The following is a 23198-nucleotide window of genomic DNA, read 5'->3' on the forward strand; positions in this document are numbered from 1 at the left end:
GGAAAACATATTATTATAAGTTAAATTATAAAATTCCTATATGGGCAAGTCCTCAGCATGCAGTAGAGAATATAAATATAGAATAGGAACAAGAAATGATTACTTATAAAGATCTTTTATATAATGAGAGGGGAAATTTACAACTAAAATCTTTGGATACATTAAAAGAAGCTTCTTCAGTTCTGAAGAAAAGCACCTTTGGGACAACCATGATTTGAATGATTGAGAATCTCCATGGACATCTTGTTTCAAAATATTTGACAGAAGTTTAAAAAAAAGTTTCCCAGGCACCTGACCTAACAATGCTGTACAGCAGGAGTGTCAAACTCAAGGCCCGCTCCATTTTCGGCTGCGACAGCCTCCTGAAACTCTGCCAGTGAGAAAACAGACCTCGGGAAGGTCGTGCATTATTATTATTATTATTATTATTATTATTATTATTATTATTATTATTATTATTATTATTATTATTATTATTATTATTATTATTTATTTATTTATTTGATTTTTATACCGCCCTTCTCCCGAAGGACTCAGGGCGGTGTACAGGCAACAATAAAATACAGACACTACAGTATACAATTTAAAATGCAAGTTAAAAAACTTATTATAATTAGCCTAGAACTTTAAAAATTTATAAAAACCAAAACCCCATTTAAAATTAGTAAAAAAATTTAAAATCGATAAAATTTATGTAATTTAAAATTTAAAATTTAAAATTTAAGCCAGCCCCGCGCGAATGAAAAGATGTGTCTTCAGTTCGCAGCGGAAGGTCCGAAGGTCAGGTATTTGGCGTAAGCCCAGGGGAAGTTCGTTCCAAAGTGTGGGAGCCCCCACAGAGAAGGACCTTCCCCTCCCAAGGTCTGGCCCTCCCAAGGTCTGTTTTCACTCTCAAAGTACTCGGGCTACCACAGGCTCCCCGACACAAGTGACAGTGAGCTGGTCACACCTACCCTGGCCATGCCCACGCAGCCACCCGAGGTCAAACACAACCCTGATGCGGCCCTCAGTGAAATTGAGATTGACACCTCTGCTGTACAGTATCTCTATTTGGCAGCCATGTGTCAAAGAGACTTCTGAATAGGGCTATCACTGGGCCCTAATTGTCTAATCTTGTTCCTCTTCACTCTCTTCCTATCCAAATCAGTGGACACTTCACATGACCTTCCTAGATCTAAGTTAACTCATCTTCGTGATTCCTCACACTGTGTCAAAGAGACTTCCGAATAGGACTATCTTCAGCTGGTACAGATTGCAACAGCACTGGCAGTTATGTGTCTCTTAGAACAGAGCATGTTATGCTCTGCTTCACGAACGACATTGGTTGCCAGTTTGTTTCTGGGTACATTTTCTCCATTTGTTTGCATTGCATTTTTTTTTTTTTGAGTTCTACTGAGGAAAACCTTCAAGATCTGAGTATTTAGGAACTGTTTTCACACGATTAAAGAAAAACATGTATTGTAGTCAGGCAGGGACAATTGGGTTTTTCTTCTTTGCTTTTGGCGGGGTTTGTTTTTTGTTTTTTCGTTCAGTTCTGCTTTGGCATTTATAACAAGTAACTGCAGTTCCATTTCTTTTTCTATGTTGAAGTGGCAGCCAGAATCCCAAGTATGATTTTAAAAAAATCACATTTGGCAGATTTTCTTAAATTTGGCCTAACTGAAGAGTTGGCCGAGATGTAGGAATACTCTCTCTATCAATTGCAATGCTCTGACAATATATCCAACACTCTCCATTTTCAAATTCTCAGGGCAGGAGCAAAGATCTCGATTTTAGTTTTCCTATTTTACAAAAATATCCCTCCTCCGTCCAACTGTTAGATGTAATAAAAGGGAACATATTTGCATCAAGGCAATATAAAAGTATTCCTGACATAATGGGATGGAAAATAGCAGTCTGATGTCTGAGAAATGACACAGCGCGATCCATTCAAGTTTGAAACTTTATTTGCTTATACCAAGTAGACCGAATCTTGCAAGGTTAAAGCTATATAACTGTTGCTGTTGCTCAGCCGCTAAGTCGTGTCTGATTGTTCATGGACCACAATACGCCAGGCCCCACTGTCCTTCAGTGTCTCCCAGAGCTTGTCCAAATTCATATTCACTGTGTCAATGATACTATCTAACCATCTAATTCTCTGCTGACCTCTTCTCCTTTTGCCATTTGTTCTGTCCCCCTTTGCCTCCATCCGAGCAATGGCTTAATTCCTGACACTATCAGCTCTGGCAGCAAAATAGCGAACGTCTGCCAAGTGTCTCTGTTATCTCCCTCAACGCCGATGAGTCACCCAGGAACAAACTTCAGCTCTTAGTTAAGCAGTTAATTTGCCTGCTACGAAAAGGCACAGCAGCTCTTGCTGCCTTTATATCCTGTGGGGTGTGGCTCCATGATTCAGCACTTCCTAGGCCTGCCCCACCCCTGCTTCTGTTGTTCCCGTCTCTCCTGCCTACGAAACCTAGGGTCCAGCCAGGCCTGATTGCCATCAGCTGGGTCTGGAGGTGTGGCCGGGGGTGGGGCGAAGAGTCAGGGGACGGAGGCCTCGTTATCTTTTCCACCTGGCCTGCCTCTGGCTCCTGGAGTTGAGCCAAGGAAGCCGGTGCTCCTGAGGTAAGTCCTGATGGCCCTTCCCCCTCACTTTTCAAGTCACTTTCTGGCACAAGGCCCGGCTCGGGGGGCGCAGACACAACACCATTAGTCTTTCTCAGCATCAGGGTCTTTTCCAACAACTCCTCTCTTCTCCTTAGGTGGACAAAGTATTTGAGCTTCAGCTTCAATATCTGTCTCCCCATCCCCCCCAAAAAAAATATCAGGTTGATTTTCTTTAGGATTGATTGATTTGATCTCCTGACGCTTGAAGGGACTCTTGAGAGTCTTCTCCAACACCACAAAACCTAATAAATATACCCTGGGAGATTTCATAATCTATCCTGAATCTTTTCTTGCTCCCATTTTCAGTTAAGGACTGCACAGTCTTTTGGGATTTGGTTAAGATAGCGATGTAAACTCTTTTAAAGAAAGATCATTTATTTGCCTTTCTTTCTGTGGTGATGTTGCTTCTTGTGGTTATGCTCGAAATAGGGGAAAAAAATTAGAATTTCATTTGAACAGTTAATAATTGAGTAGTTATAGTACCAGTATCATAATTCTAGGTAATGTAAGAAATAGAAGTTGTAAATTAGTATTTTATGGTGCTGGAAACGGTCAGAAATCTTTTTTTTCTTTTTTTCCCTCTGTTCTTTCTCCTTCCTTTTTTTAATTTCTCCTTCTTTTAAAAAACTATTTTCATTATATTGTATTGTATGTTAAAGTAACCCTTACACCTTATTTTTCGGACTATAAGACGCACTGGAACATAAGACGCACCAAGATTTCAAAGAGGTAAGCAAGAAAAAAAAACATTTTTGCCCTCCCTGGCCCCCAGGAGCACTCTGCAGGCCTCCCAAACCTTCTGCATGTCCCATTTTTGGGAAAAATGGGCCCGTTTTTGGCCTTCCAAATCCCCCATGCATCACGTTTTTGCCTTCCCCAGCCCCCAGGAGCACTCTGTAGGCCTTACAAATGCTCCAAAACAGGCTCGTTTACCTGAAGTCTTTAAGCAATAAGAAGACTCGATAAAATAGGATTACCTGCCTATCCTCAAAGGAACATGTGTAGGATTCCAAGGACGAAACCGAATAGGCACCTGCTTCCAATTCTACTTAATGAAAGATTCACACATATCCAAGAATACAAAAGGATATCCATATAGTATTCATCCCATGTACATGAAGAAGTGTCTTAATAGGGATTGGCAGAGGAAGTGTATTGTTTGAAATTCATCCCTTGGCAAAGGTACCTGATAAGGACCTTTAATATTCAGTTGCCTTACAGAATCCAGTCTGCAATTAAAATTAATGTGAAAATTGGAAGTGACAGTTTTGAATAAAATTATGCCACAGTTGGAGCAGAGGGGAATAATTCTCATCAGTCTGACTCTTCCCAAATTCCCAATTTTAGATCTAGGTGAAAGCTAGCACAGTCTCGTAACAAGTGATTTGAAAAACCAAGGGATTCGCTTCCTGGCGTGATATGAATATAGGCTACTCTTTTCAACTGATAAATTTTAGTTTACATTCTTGAATGGAGCTGCTCATTTTCCAATGTTCAGTTGCTCATGGAAATGTTGCAACAGAAATGTGGATACTGAAATGTTATTTTGCACTTGGAATACTCCACACTTGGAATATTGTGTCCAATTTGGTCACAGGGACGCAAAAAAGATGCTGAGGCCCTAGAAAGTGTGAAGAGAAGAACAACTAGAAGAGCAACTAAAGAGAAGAGCAGCTGCGCAGGTGATAGAGGGAGCTACGCGTAGCTCCCATATAACACCGCTCCTGCGCAGACTGCACTGGCTACCTGTGGCCTTTCGAGTGCACTTTAAGGTTTTGGTTACTACCTTTAAAGCACTCCATGGCTTAGGGCCTGGGTACTTACGGGACCGCCTGCTGTTACCACATGCCTCCCACCGACCCGTACGCTCTCACAGAGAGGGACTTCTCAGGGTGCCGTCCGCCAAGCAATGTCGGCTGGCGGCCCCCAGGGGAAGGTCCTTCTCTGTGGGGGCTCCCACACTCTGGAACGAACTTCCCCCGGGTTTACGCCAAATACCTGACCTTCGGACATTCCGTCGCGAACTGAAGACATATCTTTTTATTCGCGCGGGGCTGGCTTAAATTGAATTTTATTAATTTTAAATTCTTATTAATTAATTTTAAATGGGGTTTTTAGTTTATTGTATATTTTTTACTTCTCAGGCCAATTTTAAAATAAGTTTTTTAATTGCATTTTAAATTGTTCATTATATTATCTGTTTTATCTTTGCCTGTACACTGCCCTGAGTCCTTCGGGAGAAGGGCGGTATAAAAATCAAATAAATAAATAAATAAATAAATAAATAAATAAATAAATAAATAAATAAATAAATAAATAAATAAACAAACAAACAAACTAAGTTGACTAGGGTTCTGAAGGCTAAACCATATGGTGAATGGTTAAGGAAACTAGGTATATCTAGTCTAATGAAGAGAAGGAGTAAGTGTGACAAGATAGCTGTCTTCTAGTACTTGAGGAGCTGTCACAGAGAAGAGAGGGCAAGACAAGAAACAATGGGTGGAAGCTTGTTGTTGTGGCCCGCCGGCGGCCAGTGGAGCTGGCAGCAGAGTCAGACAGTGAGGAGATTGGGAAGGAACATGGGCCAGTCCTGGGGGATGGGGAAAGCTCAGACAAGGGCTCTGTGTTGGAGGGAGAGAGGGTGATATAGACAGCAGTGAGGCAGAAGAACAGCTGGAGCCTGTTCCCAGTGTACGCATGTGCAAAACTGCCAGAAGGTAAGAACAACTCAGAAAGGAGGGTCGACTTGGGAGTAAAGCCACACCTCGGAATTGATTAGCCCCTCCCATTAGAAACAAAAGAGGAGCGAATGGGGAGGGAGCTTTTGCAGGAAACAATTTATTTGTTCTGTAGTTTCGAGTGGAAAGTTCTGTTCATGATTCTAAGAGACTCTGTGCCAAGTTTTGCCTTACTCTGCATTTGGAAACAAATTATGGGGCAGCTTGCCAAGTGAGATAAGGTGTGTTGATAAATATTCCTTTGAAAAACTGTTTGGACAAACCTTGCTGACTGTGAATAAAAGTAATTCACAGTTGTGTAAATAAAAGAGGTTTTGCCAGGACCAATTCCTGCTTCCTGCTTTTTAAGGGAGCCTAGGTCAGAATACTTGTTAAAGAGAGATCCAATCTCAAAATAACTTTCCTGAAAGTAAGAACAATTAATCAATGGAACAGATTGTCTTCCAGAGCTGTGGGTGTTCCATGGCTGGAGGTTTTCAAGAAAAGATTGGACAATGATTTGTCTGGGATGTAATAAGGTCTCCTGTCTCAAGCAGAGGGTTGGACTAGAAGACCTCTAAAGTCTCTATCGGCCCTATGAGTCCCTATGATATCTTTCTGCTAAAAACAAAATGGAAGGCTGGAAATTGAAGATTTGCTTTTTGCACGATTCAGCCTTGGGAAGTTGTGACATTTCTTGTCAGTTTGTAAATATGTCAAGAATGCCTGGCTTCTGTTTGACTATTGTTACCCAAGCACACCTAACTTTCGTCAAAGTGTAATTTTGCATCACTGTTACCAGTTACGTAAAAATAATTTATATACCTGCTCAAGGAATAAGTAATTCCCATTTCTCAACAGACCTGGGTTTTCTTGGAAGTTTGGTTGGAATTAGCTAAGGTGGCACGAAAAGGGTGTTTATTTTTATTTGGTTCACATTAATGTATGTCACAAAAATCAACAGTGACTTAAAGAAGAGGGTGCTAAACATTTAACTGGAAAAAAATAATTGTCGAATTGTAAAAGGTACTTAAAAGTAGCATTGCATATTTTTTTCCCATTAGATTACGTGTACTGTAGGCAACCACAACAATTTGCAAGTTATTATTTCAGTCTTCCAAACATTGTAATGCGCATATTTGCATACTGCAGAACTCAAGTTAGTTTTTTTCTCATGCATCCTTTGTCCACGTGAAATAAAAGGCTTTAGGCTCCATGTCTCTTTAACTCTCTCTGCGGGAGCCTACACAGAATAATTGTTACCTTTCCCTTTTATGCAACATCAAACATATTCTTTAGCATTCCAAAAGGGAAAAATCCACTGTTATATAATCCAGAAGGTAAGCCAACTATCAGAAGCTCTTTGCACCATATATGGGGAAGCAGATATATTGGGGAGAAAAATAAATCAGTTTTAATGGGTTGCTCTCAGTCCTTTTAGGGTCGAAAAATATTACATATTCACACCAAGGCTTTAAATATATTCTGCATAGAGTTTTAGAAAACAGAATGAAATGAGGATTCTCCCCCCCCTTTTCTTTTTTAAATGCATCTCCTGGCTGATCTAAATTTCTTTTCTCTACAGAATTTTGTGATATCTGACATTAATTCCACCAAGGGCATGATTCTGAATTCATTAACTGCTCGGGGCTGATTAGATAACCCGGTCTGTCTATTCCGCCGTGTCACATTGCACAGCAGTTATTATACTTTAATGCTGTGTCACTTTCCTTTTTAAAAAGCGTCCAACACTTTTTTCCTTCCCTTCTGCACACAGAAGAAGTAAAATTGGTACAGGGGCAACGTTTAGATCTTGTTTCATCACAACAGAAAGGAAACAAATGAAGACTTGTCTAGTCAGGAATCTCGAATCCTTAAAGGAGATTTCAGAACCCAATGAGAGGGTAGACTAGCTATCTTTTTTTTTTTTTAAAAAAAATCTCATTAAAGCAGCTACCTCTTTCCCATATGTTGCCACATTCATGTGCATGGCTAGCCCCTTAGCTGAAGTGCGCAGATAGGCACAGACTGAATACTTGAATGGGACCCAACTAAGAAATCTCAAGCTGGTTTGGGAAAGCCAAAGCAAGTACAACTACCAAAGCAACTACATCAGCAGATCACGTGGCTCTATTCTATTCTATTCTATTCTATTCTATTCTATTCTATTCTATTCTATTCCATTCCATTCCATTCCATTCCATTCCATTCCACTCCACTCCACTCCATCAATGGCCAGCAAAATTTTAAAGAACAAAAACAGAGTGAAAACAAATATATAGAATGATATATTAACAACTAGTGGAATAAAGAGCAGAGTATAACATCCACTCCTCTATTACTATGTAAATACTGTTGTTACCCAGGTTATGAATCTGAAATATTAATCCGTATAAAACAAAAACTATGCAGGCGGTTCTCCACTTACCACCATTTGTTTAGCGACCGAAATTACAACAGCACTGGAAAAAGTGACTTTAATATGACCATTTTTCACACTTACAACCCTTGCAGCATCTGCATGCTCACATGTTCAAAATTCAGACACTTGAGAATAGAATAGAATAGAATAGAATTTTTTTTATTGGCCAAGTGTGATTGGACACACAAGGAATTTGTCTTGGTGCATATGCTCTCAGTGTACATAAAAGAAAAGATACCTTCATCAAGGTACAACATTTACAACACAATTGATGGTCAATATATCAATATAAATCATAAGGATTGCCAGCAACAAGTTATAGTCATACAGTCATAAGTGGAAAGAGATTGGTGATGGGAACTATGAGAAGATTAATAGTAGTGCAGATTCAGTAAATAGTCTGACAGTGTTGAGGGAATTATTTGTTTAGCAGAGTGATGGCCTTCGGGAAAAAACTGTTCTTGTGTCTAGTTGTTCTGGTGTGCAGTGCTCTGTAGCGTCGTTTTGAGGGTAGGAGTTGAAACAGTTTATGTCCAGGATGCGAGTGATCTGCAAATTGGCATGTATTTGGCATGTATTTATGATGGTTGCAGTGTCCCGGGGTCATGTGATCCCCTTTTGCGACCTCCTGACAAGCAAAATTGAGGGGGAAGCCAGATTCGCTTAACAACCTTGTAACTAACTTAACAACTACACTGGTTCACTTAACAACTGTGGCAAGAAAGATCATAAAATGGGGCAAAGTCACTTAATAGCTACCTTGCTTAGCAACAGAAAGGTTGAGCTCAACTGTGATGGTAAATTGAGGAATATCCCCTACTTTATGCACTAAAATTCTGACTTGAGGAATTCTTTGACTTGTTGATTTGATGAAGAAGAAGAACCATCAAAGCCTGTTCTCTCTCTTTGCAGATGTGTTAGATCCCCGTTGATGGTTTTAACAAAGGGGAATCCAAACTTGCCAAAATCTGTTGAGGATTTGTTAAGTGGACAGAAAACAATGCGAACTTCAATAACACATTCCTTCTAAATGGTCTGCTAATTCATTAAAACTGTTTTTGGGTGGGGAGGCAGTTTATGATAGTCAATTTACGGGACCGCCTGCTGTTACCGAATGCCTCCCACCGACCTGTACGCTCGCACAGAGAGGGACTCCTTAGGGTGCCATCCGCCAAGCAATGTCGGCTGGCGGCCTCCAGGGGGAGGGACTTCTCTGTGGGGGCTCCCACCCTTTGGAACGAACTTCCCCCTGGACTTCGGCAATTGCCGGACCTTCGGACTTTCCGCCGAGAGCTGAAGACCTATTTGTTTGTTCGCGCAGGACTGGCATAGGATTTTAATAGGATTTTAATTAGTTTTAATGTTTTAACATTTTAAAATTTGGGGTTTTATTCTAAATGTTTTAATTCGGCCATTTGTATAATAAGTTTTTTAAATTATGGTTTTATGTGTATATTGTTGTTGTTTCTTATTATGGCTGTAAACCGCCCTGAGTCCTTCGGGAGAAGGGCGGTATAAAAATTTTAATAATAATAATAATAATAATAATAATAATAATAATAATAATAATAATAATAATAATAATAATAATAATAATAATAATAATAATAATTTAATTCCGCAGCAGCTGGTCTTGATATTCAGGAAGATCATGAAAGATCATGCAAAATCAATGCCGAGAAAAGTATGGCTTCGGGCTTGGAAACTGGACATTTGTACTGTACACTCTGTCAAAGGGGGTGTGCACGGTCATTTCTGATGAAGATGATGTGCTGATGTTATCCATCCAGTCATGCCCAGAGATGGGTTTCAGCAGGTTCTGACCAGTTCTGGAGAATCGGTAGCAGAAATTTTGAGTAGTTCGGAGAATCGGTAGTAAAAATTCTGACTGGCCCCGCCCCCATCTATTCTCTGCCTCCCAATTCCCAGCTGATCGGGAGGAAATGGGGATTTTGCAGTAACCTTCCCCTGGAGTGGGGTGGGAATGGAGATTTTACAGTATCCTTCCCCTGCCACACCCACCAAGCCACGCCACCAAGCCACACTCAAAGAACCAGTAGTAAAAAAATTTTTGAAACCCACCACTGGTCGTGCCCAATCTCAACTCTGAAGCTGGCCTGAGTGAGGCCATCTTGGAGGCTTCAGCATTGCCACACTGGTGATGAGGGATAGGGAGGAATAGAGATAGTTTCCCCTGAGAATCAAGGACATTCCCACAGGTGGCTGAAGAGAGGAGTAAAGTTTCCAAGCAATTGGACAGCACGTTGATTTGGCCATGGGACTATTTGGTTGAGAAAGGGGGGAAAACTTTTACTTTTAATTAGATGAAAACTGCAGGGACCTTTAGAGTCAGTTTTCACCAGTCCGTGCCAATATGAGATATTCCATAAAACTGTTCTTTAAGGAATCTACTTGCCTTGGAGTTCTGTTTGCACATTACTTGGAACTCTGACACCCAACTCTTGACAATTCTATGGGGTAGGTTTCCCCACATCTTCTAATCTAGCACTACATCTTTTGAGTTTTTCTATGCTCTGGCTAGTGTCGGCTTTGATGGTATCCAACCATCAAAGGTATTCTTTGGATAATTTCTAATCTCACAAAAAACACAATTTCATTTGCTCTCAGAGCAGCTCAGATTAAAAAAAAAAATAGTGCAGCTTCATGCAGCTTCAGACTTTATATTGTTGTTCCTCACCACTCAACTATCAGTTTGGCTAGCAAGCTGACTCAGCATCCTGTCTCTTGCCAAGTACAATCAGAGAGGCATTGGTGTGCTAAGGGCACATATCTTGTTGCTGAAAACGAATTCAAGGCAGGGATGAAATGCTACCATCGGATTGGTTCGGCTGAACCGGTAGTGGTGGTGACGGCACGTGGTTCGGAGAACCGGTTGCAGCGGCAGTGCAAAACTCTGCCCACCCACCTAGACATTGTTATTTCCTGGTTTTAATCTGTTTTTGACCTTTTGCGCATGCGCAGAGGGTCCAAGCGTGCACTTCTGGCATAAATATGGGTTTTTAAATTGGATTTTAAACGGGGTTTTATATCATGTCTTTATAGTTTTAATTTGGCCAAGGTTGAATAAGTTTTTTAAATGGGTTTTATCGTAAATTGTATTGTATTTTTATCTGGCTGTTAACCGCCCTGAGTCCTTCGGGAGAAGGGTGGTATAAAAATTAAAATATTATGATGATGATGATGATGATGATGATGATGATGATGATGATGATGATGATGATGATGAAGAAGAAGAAGAAGAAGAAGAACTGGTAGGGAAGGTAAGCAGATTTCACCCCTGATTCAAGGAAAGCGCTTGATATGATCTGTTGAAGTTTTAATTAGGTAGACAAGTAAAGCCCAATAAAGGCTCTTAGGGCAGGAAGAAGGAAACAACGTTGTCTCCTGATATTAAAGGCACCATTTGAATATTTATTTGGTTTGGGACAAGCCATTTCTACATGGGAGCCCTTAAAGCTATATTGAAAGTCCTATTCCCAAACCTCAAACTGAAGAAACTGTACTATAGGGGAGAACAATAATGATTCCCCCTTTGGGGATGAAAAAATAGGTTAGTCCTTGGATTATTTTGGGCAGTGATCCCAGGCTGCCTGAATACAGCTAGACAAGGAGATATTTGCTTGGTGCTGCAAATAGGCTGAAAAGGACCTTAAACACTTGAAGCCACTGTTTCTCAACCTTGGCGATCTTAAGATGTGTTGACTTCATGTCCCAGAATTTCCCAGCCTGCATTTCCCCAGCAATGCTGGTTAAGGAATTCTGGGACTTAAAGTCCACACATCTTAAAGTTGCCAAGGTTAAGAAACCGGGTGAAAACAATACCCTCTATATTTCTTTTGACACACAGTACAGTACAATTGCATTGTTGTGGTCAACTTTTTCTGTTTCTTTGCAATGGGGAAAGCTCACTTGTTTTTCTTTTTCGAACTGATGTTATTCCTCTGTAGTTGTAGTCCTTAGTATGAGGAATATGAAATGAATACTATTGGTTAAGTACAGTTAGGCTGAATTTATGAGTATAGAGGGGAGGTGGGCTACAGACCATGTCAGTCAAGAAATTCAACTAGCAGGGTGTCAAATCCGTGTATCTGCCATTCTTCAGAGGAAGGGAGGGTAGATTTGGTTCTTGTATCCTATTTCCTGCCTTGCATTCTTCTATAACCTTTCAACTGATTAATAACCATTTCCTGGCGCCTTAGTTGCCTGGAAATTTCTCACCTCTTGGGGAACGTAAGGGGAGGGTGGGCCATATGGACGGCAACGCCGGAAGATGACCCTAAGAAAGTCCCCTTATCTCTTTCTCAGAGCAGCCTGTACAATAACATCTTCACACCTGACACATCGGACTGTTGGGAAGGGTTCCTAATTTCCTTTATTCTAGTTGTATGGCCTGAGGGACCTCAGAGCCTGCTTTGATTCTGTCCTGCTATCACCCCTTTTCAATAAAAAGTTTCTTTTGAAATACCAAGTTTGAAGAGTCTTTACTTTCTTGAATTAAGGGGAGAGGCTGGACCTTACACGGGGTTTAGGAAGAGGATCTGTTCTGCCACTGTCCCTAAACATCTTTCCCTCAGAGATAAGGAAGCCCCACAAAGTCATGGGTTTGCTTGGCCCCACGAGACACCCCCCCCCATCCATCTGCCCACCAAACTGTATTAACAAGTGCCAATCTCCCCATCTCGCAACTCTCCGTCATTTGAAATTTTATAATGTTGTTTTACATTTTTTTAAAAAAATATTGTTTTTAATGCAAAGCCCCTCTCTGAGCGAAATAATTGGTTAAGAAGTATGAAATATAAACAAACAAACAATAACTTTAATTTTAAAAGATTCAATTCCCCCTCCCTCCCCCTAACATAGCTGACTCCTTTATATCAGAGGTCTCCAACCTTGGTCCCTTTAAGACTTGTGGACTTCAACTCCCAGAGTCCCTCAGCCAGCAAAGCTGGCTGAGGAACTCTGGGAGTTGAAGTCCACAAGTCTTAAAGGGATCAAGGTTGGAGACCCCTGCTTTATATAACCTCATGGAAATGATTATTATTATAGATTCTTAAAACAGAGGCAATTATGATCAAGCTTCCTTCAGGCTCTGTTTAGCTAGATGTTCCAGTCTGGGGGCAAATTTAGCTAAGAAGTATTGGAGAATAAATTTCCTGCTCCTTGCAAGAAGGCATTTTTCTGCCTCTTTCATAAAGGGAGTAAAATCTTCCAACCAAATTGAGAAGTGGCTTTTCTTTACAGTTCTGGCTGACCCAGATCCTCCTTTAACTTCCCTTTTCTCTCCTTCCTACTACTTCATGTAGGAAGAATAGGAGGGCTGTTCATGTTTTAACAGTCGGGCTGATCGTTGCTTTACCCCCTAATTCCTTGAAAGGCAATATTTTCCCCACAATGATCAGGAACGACAACACACCTTTATAAGAAAATAAAAGAGTATCCGAGCTGCTTTATAAAAGGGGAGGAAAGGAAACAAGATGATCTAAAAAAAGAGCAACCACCAACTGTCAGCTTCCAAAGATGTTCCTCAGTAGGAAGGTCAGTAATAGATCGTTATTTAAATTTAACAAAAGACTGCTCCCCTCTAACGGTTCTTTGAATGCCATATGTGCTTCATTTATCAGGGTGCAAATCCCACACATGATGCTACTAAAGCTACAAAGAGGTACCAGTATCTCTGTGTCTCTGATTCTACATGTGATCATTTGTACATTGGCGCATATGGTTTGCCAGAGCTTATAAAACACCTGCTAGACCAATTCTTGAATACAGCTTACCTGTCTGGAACCCATACCACATTTCAGACATCAATACAATTGAACGTGTCCAGAAATATTTTACAAGAAGAGTTCTCCACTCCTCTGAATACAACAAAATACCCTATGCCACCAGACTTGAAATCTTGGGTTTAGAAAACTTAGAACTACGCCGCCTTTGACAGGACCTGTGTTTAACTCAGAATCATCTATTGCAATGTCCTTCCTGTTGAAGACTACTTCAGTTTCAATCACAACAATACAAGAGCAAACAATAGATTTAAACTTAATGTTAACCACTTCAATCTTGATTGCAGAAAATATGACTTCTGTAACAGAGTTGTTAATGCTTGGAACACACTACCTGATTCTGTGGTCTCTTCTCAAAATCCCCAAAGCTTTAACCAAAAACTGTCTGCTATTGACCTCACCCCATTCCTAAGAGGTCTGTAAGGGGCGTGAATAGGAGCACAAACGTGCCTACTGTTCCTGTCCTATTGTTTCCTTTCATTATATCCAACTAATATAGTTATTACATACTTATGCTTATATATATATATGCTTATATATTATATAGTTACTTTCATGCTTATGCTTATATATATTGTTGTGGCAAAATAAAAATAAATAAATTAAAAAATAAATGTGATATTTGGTGATACAAGTGTAAATTGCATGAGAATATAGGGGGATGTGGTAGGTCTCTCAAGCAGGGATCCCTAAACCCTGTCTTACAGTCAGGGATGGGCTGCTGGGGGTTCGCAGGGGTTCAGGAGAACCGCTAGCTAAGATTTTGTGCAGTTCGGAGAACCCCCAAATCCCACTCCTGACTGGCCCCGCCCACCCCTCCCCTCCCAGGAGTCCCCATGAGGCCCATTTTGGATGCAGGTAAGTGCAGGGTGCGCGCGGAGGCTTGGGTAGGGCAAAAAAATGGGCCTTGCCAGAAGTCTGGAAAGACCAGAAACAGGCCCATTTCTGGGCTCCAGAGGGCCTCTGGAGCCTGGGGAGGCCGTTTTCACCCTCCCGGAGGCTCGAGGAAAGACTCTGGAGCCTGGGGAGGGCAAAAACACCCCCACACACACTGTGTTGCAGGAGGCCAACTAGGCATGGCCCCACCATGGCCACGCCCACCCAGCCACCGGGCAGAGAACCCCTTGTTAAAATTTTTGAAGCCCATCCCTGCTGACAGTCCTATTGTTTCACCCACTTCGCACACTTTCATGGGAACTTGTTCTGCCTGTTACCACCATGCACTCTTTAAGAAGAAAAGTCCACCCTGCATCTTTATACAGAAGGAAGCGAGTGAAAAATCACACTCTTGGTTGTCTTGCCCTTTCTGTAATTTAGCAGAGTATTTGTGCTATCAGAGAGGATAAATTCCCTAGCGGGCTTAGGTTACTGATGGCAGAAGAAAACAAATGTTTTTTATTATGTAAAACAAAGTCAAAGAATTAACCAAAGACAAAGAGGAAGGAGAAGGAATGCACATCTATCCAGCAAAATACAATACAGCAAGAACCCAATAAGACTCAGAATATATTACCACTCTCAGATCAACCCATCAGTCAGCTCTCTAAAAGGATCCAACTTCATAACTAGCTCTTTTGTTCCCCGTGAATATTTTATTCTGATTTTCCACCTCTCTCCCAGCTGGGACAGTTTTCTAACTCAGCTAAAATCATGCTAAAAGGATGTCTTTCCTTGTCTTTAACTCTGCTAGGGAAAGAAGAAAGGTTGCAATTGATGGTTCAGAACCTGAATTTTGTAGAGTTTGCTGATCTTTTACTACAGTTTAGATCTAGAGGTTTAGACTCTTTAATGCTTAGAAACATTTAGGGATCATGTTAGAGAGAGAGAAAGGGAGAGGGAGGGAGGGAGGGAGAGAGAGACAGAGACAAAGAGACAGGGAGAGGGATTTCTTCCATTAAATCATGTCCAATTCTTGAAGGCTACCTTGTCAAGTCCCTGAAGATCTCTTAGCAAAATTTCAGAAGTTGTTTACCCTGCTTACTTCCTAGGGCTGAGAGGATGTGGCTGGCCCAAGGTCACTCAACTGGCTTTGTGTCTAAAATGGGATTAACAATCTCCTGGTTTCTAGCCTGGTGTCTTAACCAGAGGTGGGTTTCAGCAGGTTCTGACCAGATCTGGAGAACCGGTAGCAGAAATTTTGAGTAGCTCAGAGAGCCAGTAGTAAAAATTCTGACTGGCCCTGCTGACATCTATTCTCTGCCTTCCGAGTCCCAGCTGATTGGGAGGAAATGGGGATTTTGCAGTAACCTTCCCCTGGATTGGGGACGGAATGGAGATTTTACAGTATCCTCCCCCTACCACGCCCACCAAGCCACGTCCACCAAGCCATGCAACGCCCACCAGGCCATACCCACAGAACCAGTAGTAAAAAAAAAATTTGAAATCCACCACTGGTCTTAACCACTTCTCCTCACTATATATACATGCCACAAGAATGAGCTATGGTTCAAGTCCTTTTTACTGGTAAGACATGTCTCCCATCTTTAGGCTCTATGGGATACAGTTTTAAATTAATATCTATAGATAAAATATTGCCCTAAAGATCTATATTCAGCACACAATACATATTGGGGTTTTTTTTAGAGAACAAAAAAATTCTTGTATAATGTAATGTTATTAAATTTTGGTGGAATCGTGAAACAATTTAGCTGAACATATTAATTTTTTAATATTTCAGACAAAAAAAGATCTCCGCTTCCCTGAAAAATTGAATCACAACAAATGAGCTAAGCCTAGGTCAGAAACAACAGTATAGCTAGGACAACACTATTCATTTATTCCTCTATGGTTTTAATGCACGCCCAACCATTTCATTCTTCCAAGCCATGACTGAGCAATAATGTCAATATATTATACAATATATTATACATATATCAGTATATATATATATATATATATATATATATCCAATCAGTTCAAACCCCACTAGCAGTTAAAAGGAAGAAACAGCTGCAATCACACATTGCTCCCAGAAGCACGAAGCTGAAGCCTGAAGATGATGAATGAGACCTCATCGAAATGTTGCCAAGATTCTCTCAACCTTACATGGGTAAAGACCGAATATGCCAAGACACATATATATATATATTTGTTTTCTGAGGTTTTCACGGTGTTTGTATATAGGTCTTTGGTTGTTCGGGTTTTCTCCGTGTAAGATTGGAAGTGTCTTGGCGACGTTTCGACGAAGTCTCATTCGTCATCTTCAGGCTTCAGCTTCGTGCTTCTGGGAGCAATGTGTGATCGCAGCTGTTTCTTCCTTTTAACTGCTAGTGGGGGTTCCGAACAACCAAAGACCTATATCTATATATCTATATATATCTATATATCTATATATCTATATCTATATATCTATATATCTATATATATATATATGTCTTTGGTTGTTCGGGTTTTCTCCGTGTAAAATTGGAAGTGTCTTGGCTACGAATCCCATATCTTCAGGCTAGGTGTTTACAGAAATGTTGCCAAGGAATTTCTCCTAGAAGCACGAAGCTGTAAACACCTAGTCTGAAGATGACGAATGAGACTTGAAAGACACTTCCAATTTTACGTGAGAGAACCCGAACAACCAAAGACCTATATATATATATATATATATATATATATATATATATATATATATATATACCACTGATAGTTTGTGTTTCTGTGTGTATATACACAATACTTGCTGATGCTAATGATCCATCTTGTTTTAGGTCTCTTTTGTGGATGCTTTTTATCAAGTGGGATCTATGACTGCCTTGGTCCACCTGCCATCAATTCTTCTTGCTATCTGACCAGCCCGTTTCCATTGCAATTCTTTTACTCTCTTGATATCATATGCCTTCACACGTTTCTCGAATCCATGTGCAGGTCATTGTACCTTGTCTTGTGATGCTGAGCATGTATCTTTCCATGCCTCTTTGCGCCACTCGTAGCTTTTGTATTGATTGTGAGTTTAGCATCCATTTTTCACCGGCATATGTTAGAGTAGGTAGCACTGATTGAAAACTTTTCAGGAATAGGGGGAGGGTGTTCTTGAAAATTATGCTTAGCTTGCCAAATGCCAGCAAACCACATTTAGCACACCATTCAATTTTCTTTATTGTGTCATCTTCCATTGAGATCCATTGATATATATATAGCACGAAGCTGAAAGCACCAGCCTGAAGATGATGAATGAGACCTCATCGAAATGTTGCCAAGATTCTCTCAACCTTACATGGGTAAAGACCCGAATATGCCAAGACTTACATACCTATACCCGTGAAAACCTACGAAAACAAATATGTATGTATGTATGTATGTATGTATGTATCTTGGTTTTGGGTCTTGTGAGACAAGAACAATAATATCATCTACAAATAATACCATCTCTAAATTTTAAGTGATTTAAATAGGCACTATTGATTTTTACTCCATATTTTTCCCAGTCTTGTTTGTGAAATATTTCTTCAAGTATTCATTCATACCCACACACACACACACACACAAAAGTGGTATATATATATATTGTATTGTATATTGTATGTATAATACTATTATTAATTGGTTTTATCTGGTTATAATCAACTACACTAAACTAAACTAAAATTTCACAATTTTACCAGTAGGATCTTACAAGGCCTGGTTTGGGCCCTTCTGATGTCAACACGGAAACATGAGTAATATTTACTGTCTCCTAAACTTTTTCTATAATGTCAGCACAAATAAAGAGCAAGGCCAAACCTTTAAGAGTCCGGAAGAGAATAGGGTCAGAGAGGGGTCCCACTCCTTTGGCATTTCGAGCTTGTATTCTGAAGTAATATACTGTATCCAGATTCAGCTCCATAATTTGATGCGTAAGTCGGTCTCCACTGATGGTCTCCATGATCCAATCATCAATGGGGGAATTCTTTTCCAAGGTGTAGAACAGAATGTAAGCTGTAAAATATAGAAGGACATGCCATGCTTTTCTGTTTACACACATCTTTGAATTTATTAAAGTAGAAATGTCAATGCTTGTACAGAGTACAGATCTAACCCAATCTCAATAATGTGAAATTTCCTTTCCAATTTCAACAGTGTTATAAATCGACTTACCCTTAGTATTATTTTACAAGTGTATCGTAAAGGGTATTTTTTTGGAGTTGGTGCCTCAGAGTCAGATTTAACTTCTGACAACTGTATATGTCAGGGTTCCTACGAATGCCCTAATTAACCCATGAGCCTGGAGCCAAGTTTCAAAAGAAATCCAGTTGTTTATCAGGAGCAACGTGTTGGCAGCTTCCCAAGTGTAGCCAATTTTGTTGCATGTAATTTATGGCTCAACTATGACCATGTTTCCCCCCTCCTCAAAGGCTGTGTCATACATCACATTCTCCAACAAGGCACTTTCACAGGCTGTAGAAACCATGCCTCACAAACTGGCTCTGGTAATCTGAGATTCAGCCTTGGAGGAAGGTATGCGTGGAATGTGGCTGCTAAATTGCTCTGTCAGTTCTCTCCCCTTTCTGCCCGTGGCAACTCGAGAGCAAACTAGAAATGCTTTGTGAGTTGACAGTATGGACTTAGCAACAGTTGTTTCTTTAAGTGGTTTGCCATTGCCTATATTCTAGGGACCAGAGAGTAGGACTGGTCTAAGGTCACCATATGCTTTTATGCCTAAAACAGGATTAGAATTCGTGGTGTCCCTGGTTCTTGCCTAGTACCTTTAACCACTAAACCAGTGATGATGAACCTTTTCGGCACCAAGTGTACATGCATGCACAATTGGCAGGGACGCACTCCGGAAAAGCTGAACTTCCGGGTTCTAGCACGCATGCATTCCCGATGATCAGCTAGCTGCTGCACATTCGCAGGCTGTTTTTCGTCACTGCCGTGCATGCGAATGGATCATGCTCCAGAAACTTCCAAACTTCCAGGTTGTGGCGCACATGTGCACCTGACAATCAGCTGATTGGCACGCATGCACACACTGGTTTTCAGAACTGCTGCAAGGGTGAAGGACAGCTGATTGTCACATGCTCATGTGTGCCAGAAACCCAGAAGACAAACAGGCAAGACCAGGCATGCTGGGTGTGTCATAGGTTTGCTGTCACGGCACTAAACCAAACTGCTTAAGATATATTATTGAAGTTTAATTCACTGAAATTCCTCAACTCTATACATGCTGCTCTTGGGCTGCAAATTGAACTTCCCCATCAATTTACTTCCTTTCCTTTCCTTTCCTTTCCTTTCCTTTCCTTTCCTTTCCTTTCCTTTCCTTTCCTTTCCTTTCCTTTCCTTCCCTGTCCTGTCCTGTCCTGTCCCTTCCCTTCCCTTCCCTTCCTCTCTCTTTCCTCTCTCCTTATTTTCTCTTCTCTTTCTCCTTTTATCTTCCCATTCCACTCTATCGTATATGATTGGCTGTCAAATTTTGATGACTTGAATTTAGGATTATGTGGGTTGTAAAAATGGGCTGAAAGCTACAAATAATGCGACCCATAGCTTTCAAACTGCCATATCTTTATCATATACAACATAACAAATTAAATAGGTCAGGAGAAGGTCTGGTGTTATGCATAAAAACTTCTAAGAGCACCAAAAAATCCAACACATCCACAAGTATTTTTCCATTTCATTTGCCGCCCGTCAGGTTAAGATAGATGGATGGCCAAATTCTATTAGCAGGGCAATCGTTGTCTTTGATATCGGTTGTTCATGTGGAACAATGCACAGATGCCAGTATTTCTGAAGACCTAAGGACCCTCCCTTTGTATACAAAACACACATACGAATTCCCTGCTAAGTAATTCTCTTGCCAAGTTGCTTGAGTGTACATGTCTCCTTTTTGTGATAAACCCTGCAAGGGACTTAGCCATTCATAAGGAACTGAAATACTCCCACATTTTATCTTATGGCTCCCTTGTTTTCAGCTTCTAACCGTTCCAGTCAGCTGTGAAATGAGAAGATTTGGGCAGCTGGATGTGGCGAGTCAGTAGGGAAGGGTTGCCTGGCATTCTGCTTACCTTTTAGCAAGCATATATAAAATTGTACCCTCAGTCAGAAAACATTTCAAAGAATAATAGCATGCATAAGTTTGTCAGACTTTGTACAATACTTCTTGTTGAAGTACAGCGTATCATTTTTATTTCGCATACACTTATATTTAAGGTAAGCCTGAATCCATAAGCCTGTGTGTGAATGATAATGGCATGACAATCATTATCTAATATCAGCCTTAACTGATATTGGTAGTATTGGGTACTGCAATTAATAGCTCTTCTGGCTTCAAAAGAATCTTAAAAAAGAAAAGGTGAATGGTATAATGGCATTGTCAGACTTGGAAGCCATCTTTTATGGTCGGGCCTTCAGGCCTGCCATATTTTCTACTGTGGGAAAATGGGAGGGGGATTGTATAGAGTATGGGTGAGATATAGTCAAAATGACATTCTTTTCTCAGAGAGTCAAGGCCACGGTGCTTGGCAGCTGCAATGAGGTGACTGGGAAGCATCTCCAGTTTTGGATGGTGCCTGATTGGATCATGTGGTGGACATGTGGGTGTTAGGCAGGGACTTTAACTTTCTTTTGGGTCAGTGGTGGGTTTCAAAAATTTTTACTACCAGTTCTGTGGATGTGGATTGGTGGGTGTGGTGTGGCTTGTTGAGCATGGCAGGGGAAGGACACTGTAAAATCTCCATTCCCTCCCCACTCCAGGGGAAAGATACTGTAAAATCTCCATTCCCTCCCCACTCCAGGGGAAAGATACTATAAAATCTCCATTCCCTCCCCACTTCAGGGGAAGGATACTGTAAAATCTCCATTCCGTCCCCAATCCAGGGAAAGGTTACTGTAAAATCCCCATTTCCTCCCAATCAGCTGGGACTCGGGAGACAGAGAATAGATGCAAGTGGGGGCCAGTCAGAATTTTTACTACCGGTTCTCTGAACCACTCAAAATTTCCGCTACCGGTTCTCCAGAACTGATCAGAACTTGCTGAAACCCACCTCTGTTTTGGGTGGGGAAAACCTGGAAGCTTTCAGATTCAGGTTTTCCCAGATGTGCCAGATGGGTCAATACAACATCTCTAATAAAATGGGACTTTGAGGAAACTCAAGCCTAGGAGACTTCTTTCCTTAGGGGTTTTACTTGGAGCCCTGACATTAACCCGAATCTAACTTTAACAACACTACCAGCTTCCCTGAATTCCCTGAGTCCGGGGTCTTGATCTCCAGCGTGACAGGTTTGTGGATAAGACCTTGGGAGACTGGGCAAAGAGATGCTGCCAAGGGAATGATCAAATAAGAGCACACTTTGAATGGTGTGGGAGTAGGAATGGATTTCCAGAGGAAAAACTGCAGACCACAGGAACCAGGAGCACTACTCAGGTGACCCTGTGGACACAGATAAACCTCCAAGTGCTTCAATGACCCTCTGAAAGGATGCAAATGACCAGGTCTCTGTAAGGAATATAAATACTTCCATTCCTTACTATTTTGTCAGAGCTGAAGAAGCTTCTTGGATGAGAAGTGAAACGTCTTCAAAAGAAAAAAAACAAGAAGGTCTAGTTGCCTCTTGAGAAAAAAAAGCACCTTTGGGACAACCATAACCTGGATGAATGAGAATCTCTACAGACTTTCTGGATCAGATAAGAGACAGCATAGCCTGCAACTGGATAGTGGGTAAGGCCAGACTCAGAAGATACCCTCTCTGTATCCTGGGCTGTAAAGGAGAGGGGGTGGGGGAGAGGTCTGTCCTTTCATACTTGCAAGATTCTGTCAATGAAACTTTACAATGAAGTAGAATTAGCTCACCTTGCTGCAATTTCTATCTTGCAAGGGATCTTGCAAGTCTAAAAGTGCAGCCCACACACCTGTTTCCTTATAGTCTAGGCCTCAGCTGGTCTAGGGTGGACATTGTAAGGGGACAAGTAAGAGTCAGGACAATCAAGCAAATGCAGCAAACTCTGCTTTAATTTCCCCCAAACCAGGCCGGAGCCTCAGAACACAGTGAGCAGGAAAAAGAAAAGTCCTTGTAAAGTCAGCACTGGGAGCATCCGCCTCCCACCGCCTTTTGAAGTCCTTGGGCCCCGCCCCCTGGCCAGCCAGAAGCCATGTTCAGTAGCCACCATCTGGTGGCGGGCAGTGTATGTCCGGCTGCTGAAGCCCACACGGTCGGGGTGGCCCAGCTGTTGTGGAATCCTCCAGAAGCTGCCGCTTACTCAGCAGAGCGCCACAACCTCAAGGGATGTTCGGTGGATGGCTCCTGGCCACTGCAGAGGCTGCCAGAAGCTGTCAAGTGCTCAGCTGTGTGGCGCAGCCCCACAAGTCAAGCTTGTCTGGCGGGTGGCTTGTGGCCATTGCCAAAGGCCGCCGGCATCAGCCAGCAGGCCGGCATGGGTCCGGTAGGTTGCTGCCATGGCTGGGCAGTGTCATCGCAGGAGGATCTGCCACTGCCTTGCTTGTCTCTTCCCCCACCCCCGCAGCCATGGCGAGCCCCGGATCAGGGGCTGAGGTTCGACACTAGGGAGGGTCTCTTTGAACCTCTTGCCTCACTCACTATCAAGTTGTGGTCTATGCTGCCTGTTATCTGACTGATTTCTTGGCAGCATCTCTTTGTTCGGTCTCCCAAGGTCTTTTTCATATACCATCAAGGTTGACCAGT

General features: G+C 41.5%; 1 protein-coding gene across 1 annotated transcript in view; it reads right to left on the minus strand.

Moving 5' to 3' along the window:
• Positions 1-23198, minus strand: part of DCC (DCC netrin 1 receptor) — a 926782-nt gene that overhangs the window by 135082 nt on the left and 768502 nt on the right. The window contains exon 20 of the mRNA XM_058168106.1: positions 18303-18497. Coding sequence (XP_058024089.1) covers positions 18303-18497 — 195 coding nt within the window. The remainder of the gene's footprint in view (positions 1-18302; positions 18498-23198) is intronic.

The sequence above is a fragment of the Ahaetulla prasina genome, chromosome 2 (assembly GCF_028640845.1).
Source record: "Ahaetulla prasina isolate Xishuangbanna chromosome 2, ASM2864084v1, whole genome shotgun sequence".
Classification (NCBI taxonomy): domain Eukaryota; kingdom Metazoa; phylum Chordata; class Lepidosauria; order Squamata; family Colubridae; genus Ahaetulla; species Ahaetulla prasina.